Source organism: Mastigoproctus giganteus, chromosome 14, assembly GCF_048544385.1.
Source record: "Mastigoproctus giganteus isolate SK-2022 chromosome 14, ASM4854438v1, whole genome shotgun sequence".
Lineage (NCBI taxonomy): Eukaryota > Metazoa > Arthropoda > Arachnida > Uropygi > Thelyphonidae > Mastigoproctus > Mastigoproctus giganteus.
The window spans coordinates 11,429,995-11,442,645 of record NC_143588.1 but is presented as its reverse complement, the minus strand read 5'-3'; the positions used below and the strand labels follow the sequence as shown (position 1 = coordinate 11,442,645).

General features: G+C 36.1%; 1 protein-coding gene across 1 annotated transcript in view; it reads left to right on the top strand.

Annotated features, from left to right (window-relative positions):
* LOC150074978 (sulfotransferase 4A1-like) overlaps positions 1-8,073 on the top strand; it is a 126,884-nt gene extending 118,811 nt beyond the window's left edge. Inside the window, exon 7 of the mRNA XM_090389020.1 lies at positions 7,961-8,073. Within this exon, the coding sequence (XP_090245146.1) occupies positions 7,961-8,073 (113 nt within the window). The remainder of the gene's footprint in view (positions 1-7,960) is intronic.
* The last annotated feature ends 4,578 nt before the right edge of the window (positions 8,074-12,651 follow it).

Genomic DNA, 12,651 nt, shown 5'->3' with positions numbered 1-12,651 from the left:
TTACAAACACCAGCATTTTATGTAATTTAAAAGAGCTTTTTTTTTTTTTTTTTTTTTCATATTACAAAATCTGCCCTGTGTTTGTAATATTTCCTTTCATTATTACACTTCATTTATTATTATTTTTATTTTTTTTTAGCTTCAACAACTTCTGTTCACTTTCAATTCCAATCTAAGTCCAAGGTCTTAGATTTTTAAATATCTTCTTGATAGGGTTCTTTAGACCCTCTCAGGAAGCTCAACATCTTCATTTAGATGCAGTCACCATACCTGAACATACACACTTGCTAGTTATTTTTAATTCAATAACTTAATACACATTATGGCCACCTTTGACCTGTATGACAGCCTTAGCCATCCTGGATATTACCAACTTGTGATAGGTATCAACCAAGTAGAGAATGGAAAAGACCTGGGGGTAATTGTGCAGTGAGATATGAAGTTTTCTGAGCAGTGTAGACAGTCTGCCAGAGCAGGTCATTGGGTCTTGTCAATGATATACAGGAATTTTGCTAGCAGGAAAAAGGAGGTAATTATCCCTTTGTATAAGGCAATGGTCAGGTCATGCCTTGTGTACAGGTCCAGAGGCCTTATTTTAGGAAGAATGTAGAGTTGCTAGAACAAGAACAGAGAAGAGCAACGAGATTGGCGAGTGGAACAAAGGGTTGGCATTACCAAGAAAGGCTTAAGTTCTGCAAATTGCAGCATCTGGAGACTAGGCACCTGCGGGGTGATTTGATTGTGGTGTATAAAGCCTTGAATGGTTTGAGCAGGCTCAATGCTAATGGGATTCTTGCTCATATTACAAACCTGAAGGGACATAAACTCAAATTGAGGAAAGACAGTTATAGAATAGATGTATAGAAATTTTCCTTTAGCCAGTGGGTGGTTGATTGCTAGAACAAACTTCCATGTGTCATGGAAGTTGATAGCTTAAGTAAATTCAAGAAAGAACTAGACAAAGTTTTGGAACGAATGAATGGGTGAAATGGGAAGGGGGTTTTTTTTTTTTTTTTTGGCTGATGCTGCATAAGCTTGCGCTTTCTTACATCATATGCAGCTACTAATGCTAATTCATCTTCATTCCTTCTGCAAAGAAATTGTTAGAGCCAGTTTAAAAAACTCGGGCTGAATCCTATTGTGAATCCTTCAGTTTTATCCCACAATTGTCCAGTGATGTTGGTGTTCAACTTTTTAACATTATTATCCACAAATCAGTCCTGTATGACCTGTAGCATTTTTTTGGCTTACACTGCCATGGCCCCATTTCTCTTATTCTGCCACCAATGCCAGATTTAAGTAGTCTTGGGCCCTGATGCCTATATTTTCTAAGCCTTAAAATAAGGCCAGGAGACTTGCACCAACAATCAATCAATCAATCAGTTGCATTGTAGGAATCCTCAGGGAAACTGTGCCACTGCACCTTACTAAGTTCTATTGTAGGTAGTTGAAGGGAGCAGTCATGTTTCAGTTTGCTCCAGAAGGGAAGTACTGGACATTTTTGTTTGAAATTTGTTTACTTTCTGTAATTTTTAAATCTTATTATTTCAGTAATCGGCACCTCCGTAGCCAGGTGGGCAGGAGCGGCAGTGCATAGCACAGGCTTCTTGATTAGACCGGGGTTCGAGCCCGTGACCACCAAATACGGAGGATGCGGAAAGGTCAGGGAATGACCACCACATATCCCCGGAGCAATATGGCCTTAGTTGCTAATGCTCCTAAAAACCAAATAAATAATAAACCAACTACCCCTGGCTAAAGGCAAACCTGCACACCTATCCTACTGTCTTTTCTCAATTTGAATTTATGCCCTATCAGGTGATTATTCTGAGCAAGAGAAAGAATCCCATCAGCATTGAGCATGCTCAAACCATTCAAGGCTTTATACACCTCAATCAGATCACCTTGCAGGTGCCTAGTCTCCAGACACTAATTTGCAAAACTTAAGCCTTTCTTCATAAGAGCAACCCTTTGTTCCATTCACTAATCTTGTTGCCCTTCTCTGTACTCGTTCCAACAGCTCTACATCCTTCTTAAGATGAGGCCTACAGACATGTATACAATACTCAAGGTGTGGCCTGACCATTGCCTTATTTATACAAGGGAATAATTACCTCCTTATCCCTGCTAGAAAAATTCCTGTATATCATTGACAAGACAAGCTGAGGGATCTATCAAGCTGAGTGCTTGATAGATCCCTCTCTTTTAATATTTCAAGGACATCAACCTTATTCTTCAAGATCTCATAATAAGTCCATCAGAATACTAAATTTTCACTTAACTTCTATTCTTCATGCTCTTTGTAACAAATAAGCATTGCATATGGCTGTATCATGTCCTAAAGGTTGCCTTTCAGGGAGGGAATAAGTAATGCAGTAAAAACACATAATATAATCCTGATTTGTAAAACTGCCCTTAGAAATTCTCCTCTGAACAAAAGCATTCCTGCTACTTTGAGCCCTTGGCTGCTCTTGTCTGTGGCATGATTTTAGTCTAAATTTAATTTAAAAACCCAGACTTGAAACTAAGATATAACAATAATGACACTACACAAGACTGGCTTATTTAACAGCAGTGCAAATTATGCTCTTATATTACATACTAAAGTTATATTATAAAATAATATTTTATTGCTATAAATTTATAGTTTATAACTAATAAAAATACTCATATTGATATGTAGGCTTTTCAGAAAACCCTAGAAAACCTCCAAGTAGCTCCTGTAATTGATACTATGACAATAACAGCATACTTTGGTTTTTTTTTAAGCAACTTTTGAAAGCCAAGTAGCAGACAAATTTACCACCAAAATCAGAGAAACACAAAAGTAACCACAATACTAATTTTAAACCAAAAGTTAAAAAAAGCTCCACTTAGCATAGCAGCTTCAAAAAAAAAAAAAAAAAAACACAATGTTCTTCAATGTAGCCTTGTCAGCAATCCAAGGGGCAACTTTTAAAGACTAATCTAATTGGATTATATGACTCGGTAACAAAGAATACTATACAAATTGGAGCAGTGTGCCATTTATGGGTAGGTTGGTGCTAAGGATAAAGACATGGCTGAGCTAGAGAACACAGTGGTTATCAGTGGGTATTGCTCTTCTCTGACCAATGTTAATTAGTGGAGTCCCAGAGGATTCAGTGCTGGGTCCATTGTTGTTTTCTGTATTTATCAATGATATTGATAAAGGTGAATGTTTAAGTTTGCAAATGATGGGTTCAAGGTGGTTAATGACAATAATTATGCTACTGCAACAATATCTTGAAAATTTAGGTAGATGGACTGAGAGGTGGCAATTGAAGTTTAACATCAGCAAATACATTTTATTGCATGGGTGGGAGTAATCCAAGAATAAATTCCAAATGTGTGGTACCATACCCAGTTTAGTGGAGAATGGAAATGATCTAGGGTAATTGTGCAGTCATATTAGAAGTTCTCTGAGTAATGCAAGTGGGCTGCTAGGACAGCTTGTGCTGTTTGTCAACGATATATAGGTAGGGATGGGGAAGCAATTATTCTGTTGTATAAGACAACACTAAAATCACAGAGTAGTACATAGAGGTGTGGAAGGAAAGTGTAGAGAAGGAGAACAAAGGGTACTCTTATCCTTGGTAAGGGTACTATTACCAAGGATAAGAGTTTGGTTCTGCAAATTGCAACATCTGGAAACTAGACCTGCAAGGAGATGGGATTGAGGTGTTTAAGGCTCTGACCAGATTGAGTAGGCTAAATGCTGATGGAATTCTTTCTCATACTCAGACAACACACAAGGGCTTTTAAATTTAAATTGAGAAAGAATTTTGCAATTTAATCCAGTATTACAAAACATCATTAACATAATTTTTCCTTAAGGTAGATTCAGTTGGAATGTTTCACTTTATACGCTATTCTTTCAGAAATTGAGAGCTGAATTGCTTAACTTATGAAAAGGGAAATTGCTGTTTACCAAGGCAAGGCAGATCCTTGAAGGAACATTCGAGGCAAGGCAAATCATTGTGGAACATTCTTTTCACAAATAATACAAAAGACAATACTGCCATCTGTAACGAACCCTTTTCCATGATTGCCGTTTCATAACTCCATATGTTCAGCAGCAGATTTTATTTTTTTCACATTTAGAATAAAAGCTGGAACTGCCCATACTATAAAATTTTTTATAGCAAACCGAATCTAGTTTTATTGTGATGTTTTTAATGACAAATCACATTTCTGAGTTTAATGCACTAGTGTTTATAAAGGCCACAATGTGCAGGGTTCACAATATAGGGATTATGGATTTAAAAGTAAAAGATAATGAAAGGGACATGGAAAGAATGAGCAGTATGAATAAGGAAAATTAAAGAGAAACTGAGAAGTAAGGTTTAAAGTGAAAATGTGAATAACTGAGCCACTAAGATCAATAAGAAAGTACTGCAAAAAGGAATTAGAGCTAAAAATTGAAATAATACAAGTGAAGGAAAGAATATAATAATAGGTTGAAAAGAACAGATTAAGCAAGAAAGGAATGGATAAGGAAGTAGAATATAAGGAAAACAAAGGAAGGTGCAATTTAATGTTTGAAAGGGTAGAGGTTTAAATAATTTAGAAATGATTGAAGACATTTGAAAAATTATTAAAAGATAACTATGTTATACTGAATAACATACAGAGGATTTATATGGGAGAAGTGAAAGTGAGAATAAGGTTATGATTGAAAATGAATATGCAGTGAATTAAGATAAATTGGTCCAGCAAAAACTGGACTCAGAGGTTACAGCCACATTAAGGAAAAAGGAGGAAAAGGCAGTTGAAATCAGTAAAAATCCAATGGAAGTACTACATTGAAGTACTACAAAAATATTATTCATTAAAATGAAGTGACAAATATGAGAAAGGAAAATGACCTTTAGGTTTTTATGTAGCTGTTATGATTTCAGTATAGAAGGAAATGAATGCCATTAAGTACAGCCACTCTCCAGCTTACGTAATACTAGACTTACAGAAATTCAACTTTACGTAAGTTTTTGCCGGCCAGTGCAAACTTTAAAAAATCGTGGAAACATATTTTGCATCCAGTAGGAATAAATGGAGGTACAGTCCATTCCGGTTATTTGGGACACATCGGGACTAGTGCATTTTGGTCCGATTAAGCAGCTGCCCCAATTATCTGAAGTTTCACAGTAAATAGTTAAAAATACAATGTAATCCTCCCCCTCCTTTTTTTACAATTGGTTCACTGTCCAATCAAATCACGTTACAACGAACTCAACATAGTAAAGTACCATTCACTATACGATGTGCAGTAAGTGCTGGTCATTGTGATCACGTTTGTGAATTGAATTTTAATTCTATTAAACAGCGATTCTAATTAGCGAAAATAGGAGGAATATTATCCACAGGCTATAAAAGCAAAGATATATTAAGCAGAAATTTACCCTTTATTACCTTACCAATTAAAAAAAATACGTGAAAATTGGAAGAATATATGTGATAATCGGAATAATTAATATGTACTGTAATATGTACATACGAACTAGTTGAGGTTTCTGTTCACTGACATTTTTGGGTGGGGGTTAAAATTTAAAACAGCAAAAAGATAAGCAATCAATAACAAAGAACAGGGCACACACAAATTGCAAGTAACACAATACGCACAATTGAGAACCGAGTAACGAGGTAAAAAGCTTTAAAAATACAAATGAAGAGAAGATCTGAAAATTAATTTTTTATATGATTGAAGATTTCATGGAAGTGTAAACACCTTTCACCATAATAACCCACAGAATTCCAGCTGTCAGTATTATTGCAAATTCAGTAAGATCGAGTTTACTGTCCGTCTATGATAGATTTCACTAACAGAAAAGCGCCCAATAAACAGGTGACTGCTAATTGTTTATTATTTTATGGTTGTGACCTCCAGAATTTCGACCGAACCACGTTGGAGACAATCGTAGGATAATCTCCAGTGCTGCAGTCTCCTGCCCCGATTAAACGGCATGCTGTCTCAATTAAGCGAAGTAAACCCTGGCTATTTTCTCGATTGGTTTCTGTTTTTTAAGATTTGCCCCAAATAAACGGCTGCCCTGATTAACCGGAATCCACTGTATCATGAAAATATCGTAATGTGAACCCGGTAACACTTTTTTTTTTTGGTAATTCATTCCAAGACTTCAGAAGTTGAAATTTTTGCTATATAACTAAGCTATTTATTTGTTGTAATTTGTTGTGTAATTTACTAATGCTATTTATTTGTATAAAAGGTTATTTTTATGATGGAAATTGCACTACCCTTTCATCGTTATCATATGTTCCATTATACAATCAATTTTGAACACCTTTGTGATATTTTTCTAAAACACATTTCTAGTGATCACTACCATAAAACAAAAACAATTTGCACTTTCCGGTTTATTGGGCTTTTCTGTTAGCGTAATTTATTATAAATGGGTAGTAACTATCTTAATGCATTTGTGATAATACCGATAACTGGAATTCTGTGAGTTTTTACGTTACGATATTATGGTGGAATGATACTTCCCCTTCACTAAAATCTTCAATCATATAAAAAGCATAAATAAATTTCCAGAATCTTCTCTTCATTCCTATTTGCTTATTACAATGGTGAAGGGAAAGGGACCAACGGAAAGTGTAAGTGCTGGCAGTGAGGAAACGAAGCAAAATTGATTTAGAAATGAAGATGATTAAGAAGTACGAAGCAGGACAGAATTTGTCATCTATTGTGCGGGAATTAGGTCTCGTTGCTTCAACAGTGAATATTATTTTAAGGGACAGTGCGAGTATAAAAGAACATGTTAAAGGATCAACGCATTTAAGATGAACGGTGATCACAAAACAGCATTCAGGTACTATATCAAAGATGGAAAATCAGATTCAGAAGCAAGTGCCCCCGAGTCCAATGGCCATTCAAGCAAAAGCAAGAAATATTTATGAAGATATTAAGAATAAGTACAGTGAACCCCAAGCAAAGTTCATGGCAAGCAACAAGTGGTTTAATAGGTTCAAGCATTGCACTGATTTCCAAAACATTAAAGTATGCAGTGAAGCCACCAGTGCCGATTCTGCAGAGAAATTCTGTGATGTGTTGGAAAAAAAACCCCTTCTAAATCTCCACAGCTCTCAACTTCCGTAGCAGCATGCTTATCAGCTGGAGAGTTAGTTCTGGCAACGATGCTCGAAAGTTAAAACTTGCTGATGTTAGGCCTGTCTCCTCTCTCTTTTTGAAATTTTGTACCTTTTGTAATTTTTCCTGCACATGAGATAAAAAAATTGGATAAATAATTCTATTTACATGTTTGTCAAACATTTCTTTTTTGCTTTAATCAAATTTGCGAGTGTTTACTACATAAACATTTAGGGAATTTGACTTACATAGAGTTCTGTGGAATGCAACCCTTAATGAAGTCCAGGAGTGGCTGAAAAAATGATTTCAGCACTATTAGTTTGATATTTCATGCAGCATAGGTGATGACAGAAAGTAATAAAAAAATTATAGGAGAAGAATGAGGGAGACAGTAGGAAGAATGTGAAGTTTGATGGAAAGAAATATAGAGATGATTAATAATGTTCATGTTGTGGATTTGAAAAAATATATATATTTAATGAGGGTAAATTAGAAAAAAAAGTTGTAGGATTGACTGGAGAGATGGATTTGATAATGGGATTGTATTGGGATCAAAATTGTCAACAATCCCCATGTGACTTTACATTTTTTGTTATAGTGCACTTTTCATTTAAACCATATTCATTGTAATGGGATTTATTATATGTGTTGTTTTTCATTTAGTTAGCATTATTTTTTTTATACCTTCTTAATATTTAATCTAATAAATATGTTAGCCTGTTACTTATATTTGCATACATATGCACAAACTGTATGTATGCAGTGTGCACATATATATTGTACATTAGACACATTTAATATATATTTATATATTCCTCATTTATATACATATTTCAGGTAAAGTTGGTGACTGGAAAAACTACTTTACAGATGAAATGAATCAAAAATTTGATCAGTGGATAGCAGCTCACTTTGGAGATTCTGATCTTACTTTTAGATATGAATTATAATTATGTATTTTTTTTTATTTGTCACAAAGTTTTCTTAAATATTTTGAACAAAAATGTTTACATTTGAGCATGTCCTTGTAAGAGGGGTCAAATTCCATTTCTTTTAATAAATAAAAATGTTAAGACAAAAAAAAAATAATAATAATAATTTATACAGTTACTTGATATTGAAAAGTAACCACATAGAAGAATAATATTATTGAACTATATACAGTACTAACAATGCACTGCATAAGTTAAATAGTTTAATCCAATGAGTTCCACTATATACAATGCTTCACACATTATGAAGTTGGGTAAGCAATGGCTGACCAGGCAACAAACTCTGAAGTAAATATGTAGTAAAGAGCACCTAATAGTAAAATTAGTAATAGAAACAATAAGTATTGTGGTGTTACCAAATAGTGAATGAACAAGCTTGATTGCGATCCAAGACAATCAGATGTCAGAAATAAATGTTAACATCCCAGTGCCACAGTGCAGCTTATTTTATGTTAGGGAACAGGGCATATATGAATGAATTTGCCGAGGCATTGCCATATTAGCTAGCTAGCAAATTTGGAAACAGAGAACTGAAAGTTCAGTCTGTGGGGCAGATTCCTCTTATAAGAAATGGTCCAGATACTGGGGAAAAAAAAAGCTGTATCTAGGTATCAGCTGTTGATTATCATAACATCTATCACAATTCCAGTCAAAATTGTTTTACAGAATTGTTCTGTAAGTAGACTAGCTTCAAGAACACCCAGATGGAAGAAGAGATTTACAGAGAGAACAGATTCTTAATCAACACCTGTAATTCAGCATCATTAATTAACTGAAGTTGTGTTGCAGTAGTGATTAAGAGTTTAAATGAAAGAAACAAATAATGGTGACAAATGGGCCTGGAGTACTGGGGTCCATAGTTTAACAAATAGATATTTATTTAAAGTATACCCAGTATAAAATAAAATAAAATATTTCGGAAGCTTTCGGAACTCGTGTCCCTTCGTCAACTGACAAATTTGTCAGTTGACGAAGGGACACGAGTTCCGAAAGCTTCCGAAATATTTTATTTTATTTTATACTGGGTATACTTTAAATAAATATCTATTTGTTAAACAAATAATGACTGGAAATATAAAATGAGAGTAATATTTTACTTTGAGTGTATGTGTAAAAATAGCTCTTTTTATAAGAAATGTCTTGTTATTATATTTTGTGTATCAGCCTCATGAGACATTACACAATTCTGCCCAATGGTGTTGGGTAGGAGACAGGATGTATCTCTGTTTTCCTTAACAAATTACAACAGTTTTTTAGAAGAAGAATGGAATTACACTTAGAAAGTGTGAATAATGCAAGAATTGACTCAGATTGTTACTGCTAGGAAATTAAAGAGTTAACTCTGTTATCTAGACAGAAATATCATTGGTTTTGAGAACAGAGGAGGCACATCATAATTTGATTGGATTATATGTTTGTAATGTGATGATTACATATTTTCCAATTTATACAGGCTTAATGTGATCACTATTAACAGGTTTCCAGTAAAAAACTTTTTTTTTTTAATAAGCATGGTAAGATACGAGGAAGTATCCAGGTAGAAATGGGCACAGTGCAAATATATATATATAGATTTGAGAATGCGCATGCCCAACATTATAGGATTTAATAGGCCATCGGCTATGGATTAATCACTAAGGGGTTCAAAAAGTCTGCCTGAAGTGTGAGAAGCAAAGACCACCCTGGCAGGGGGAAAAAAAAGTTATACTGCTACAATTGTAATGGCATGGGTCACATAGCTTTAGCATAGGCATATGATGCAAGAAAGCAAGCTTATGCAGCATCACCCAAAAAAAAAAAACACTCCCATTTCACCCCTTCATTCGTTCCAAATACCTGTTCAGCTCAGACTTAAAATTTATTTAGGCTCTCAACTTCCACAACAAAAGATGGAAGTCTGTTCCACCAACCAACTACCCGCTGGCTAAAGGTGAACTTCTGCACATCTATCCTACTTTCTGTCTTTCCTCAATTTGAATTTATGCCCTCTCAGGTAATTATTCTGAGCAAGAGGAAGTATCCCATCAGCATTGAGCATGCTCAAACCATTCAAGGCTTTATACACCTCAATCAGATCACCTCGCAGGTGCCTAGTCTCCAGACACTGTAATCTGCAAAACTTAAGCCTTTCTTTGTAAGAGCAACCCTTTGTTCCATTCACTAATCTTGTTGCCCTTCTCTCTACTCATTCCAACAGTTCTACATCCTTCTTAAAATGAGGCCTCCAGGCCTGTATACAGTATTCAAGGTGTGGCCTGACCATTGCCTTATGCAAGGGGATAATCACCTCCTTATCCCTGCTAGAAAAATTCCTGTATATCATTGACAAGACACCATGAGCTACTCTTGCAGACCATCTGCACTGCTCAGAAAACTTCATATCTGCCTGCACAATTACCCCCAGGTCCTTTTCATTCTCTATTACTGTCAGTGTAGTACCACAGAGTTGATATGTTACTGTGGGGTTACTGCTTCCCATATGTAGTACTTTACGTTTGTCAATGTTAAACTTCATTGCTACCTCTCAGCCGATCTTCTCAACTTTTCTAGATCCTGTTGCAGCAGCATACTGTCATTAGTGTCCTTAAAAACCCTACCAACCTTTGTATCGTCTGCAAACATGGACATTAAGCTTGATATACCATCATCAATATCATTTATAAATACAGAAAACAACAATGGACCCAACACTGAACCCTGAGAGACTCCACTAATAACATTAGTCCACAATGAGCAGTGTCCATTAATTACCACTCAACCATCCATAGCAGCAATTAGCCTCCAATACCACACTGCTCCAATTTGTGCAGCAGTCTTCCATGTGAAACAGTATCAAAAGCCTTTCTAAGATTGAAATATATGATATCAAAGTTATTCCCTGCATCCAGTTCCTTTGTGACCACATCTTAGTATCCAATCAAATTGGTCAGGCAAGACATTCCCTTAACAAAACCATGCTGTGTCCAAGCTATAACTGCAGCTATAACAATAGCAGCTAATTGATCTAGTAATTATTGAAATTTCACACAATATTCACAGAACAAATATGGGTGGAAACGGTAGGGAATGAACTGTTTAAAAGTCAGTTCCTAAGATTAAGAGTTCAGAGGATACCCTTGTTCGTGGCGGTGGATGACACAAACTACACCAATGTTAGCACAGACAATGGGTGCGAAATTGGCTGAGGATATGGAAAAAGAAAACTCTACAAAATGGAAGGGGATAGAGATATGGAGAGAAACAAAGAAAGAAAGCTACAATAAGAAATAAAAGTACCAAGGGAGGAAAGAGATTCAACTGGAGGAGGTGGCACTGATATTGAGAGATGATCAAATACTTTTGGAAATGGATTTGTATTGCATATCAACAAAAGGATATAAAGGAATAAAATGGTTAGTAGGCAGTGACATGAGAGATTATACAATGAGTTAGCTTTCCATTAGCAACACCTACCTAACACCTAATGGGTACACCTACTTATAATACAGCCCATACATATCTTGGCATAGACTCCACAAAGTGCTGCAGGGTGTGATAGTGCTACCTATGCACTGCCCACTGTATCCCGTAATTTTATCAACCTGACATTGTCAGTTGGATGGCATTACTGGACTCAGATCAATCAGGTGGATGGATGGCCATAGCATCAAATGTCGATTAGACCGGGGTTCGAGCCCGTCACCACCAAATATGGAGGATACAGAAAGGTCAGGAATGACCACCGCATATTCACAGAGCAATATGGCCTTAGTTGCTAATGCTCCTAAAAACCAAATAACAAAACAGCATCAAATGTCCTCTTCCAGTAGGCCCAAACATTGGGAGGATGGAGAAATCATTGTCATGTTCCTGAAACCAGTTAATATGTCAGGCCTTGTGCCATGGCATGTTGTCTTGTTGATAAATGCTGGAGTTGTGTGGATACACTGTCATCATGAAAGGTCAGTGACATAGAAAGGTAGGCACTGCCATCAAGCCATTGATTAATAGTGATCAGAGAACCCAGAGCATACCATAAAAACATTCCCCAAATCATAACACCACTGCCTCCAGGTGTTATGATCTCAGGTTGTTTTCTCTAAATGCAGTTACCTATCAGTATGATAGTTTTAAATGGGATTCAGCAGACTTTGTAACAGATTTCCACACCAAGTGTTGATGCTGACATGCTCGTACAAGGCACGAGCACATCAGCACCAACTTGCTGTGTTTTGCAGTGAGCATGGGTACCTATGATGGCTGTCAACTACCCTAGCCTACGAGTTAATATCCAGCCTATAGTCCATGTGAATCTGTTGTATTGAGTGGTTTGCTGGTAAGTGTGCTGTGTCACGACACGAGATGCACGTTGCTCACCACAGGTGTCAAACATGGCTGTTCCATGCATGACCTTTGTCTGGTTGACCACTGATGAGCCAGTCATGGTAAAACTCATGAATACAGAATGGGAGCACTTAACCACAGTGACCGGCTGTTTAAGATATTGGCAACTGCATGTCTTGTCCCCACAGTCTTTTTACGTTTGAAGTCTGAAAG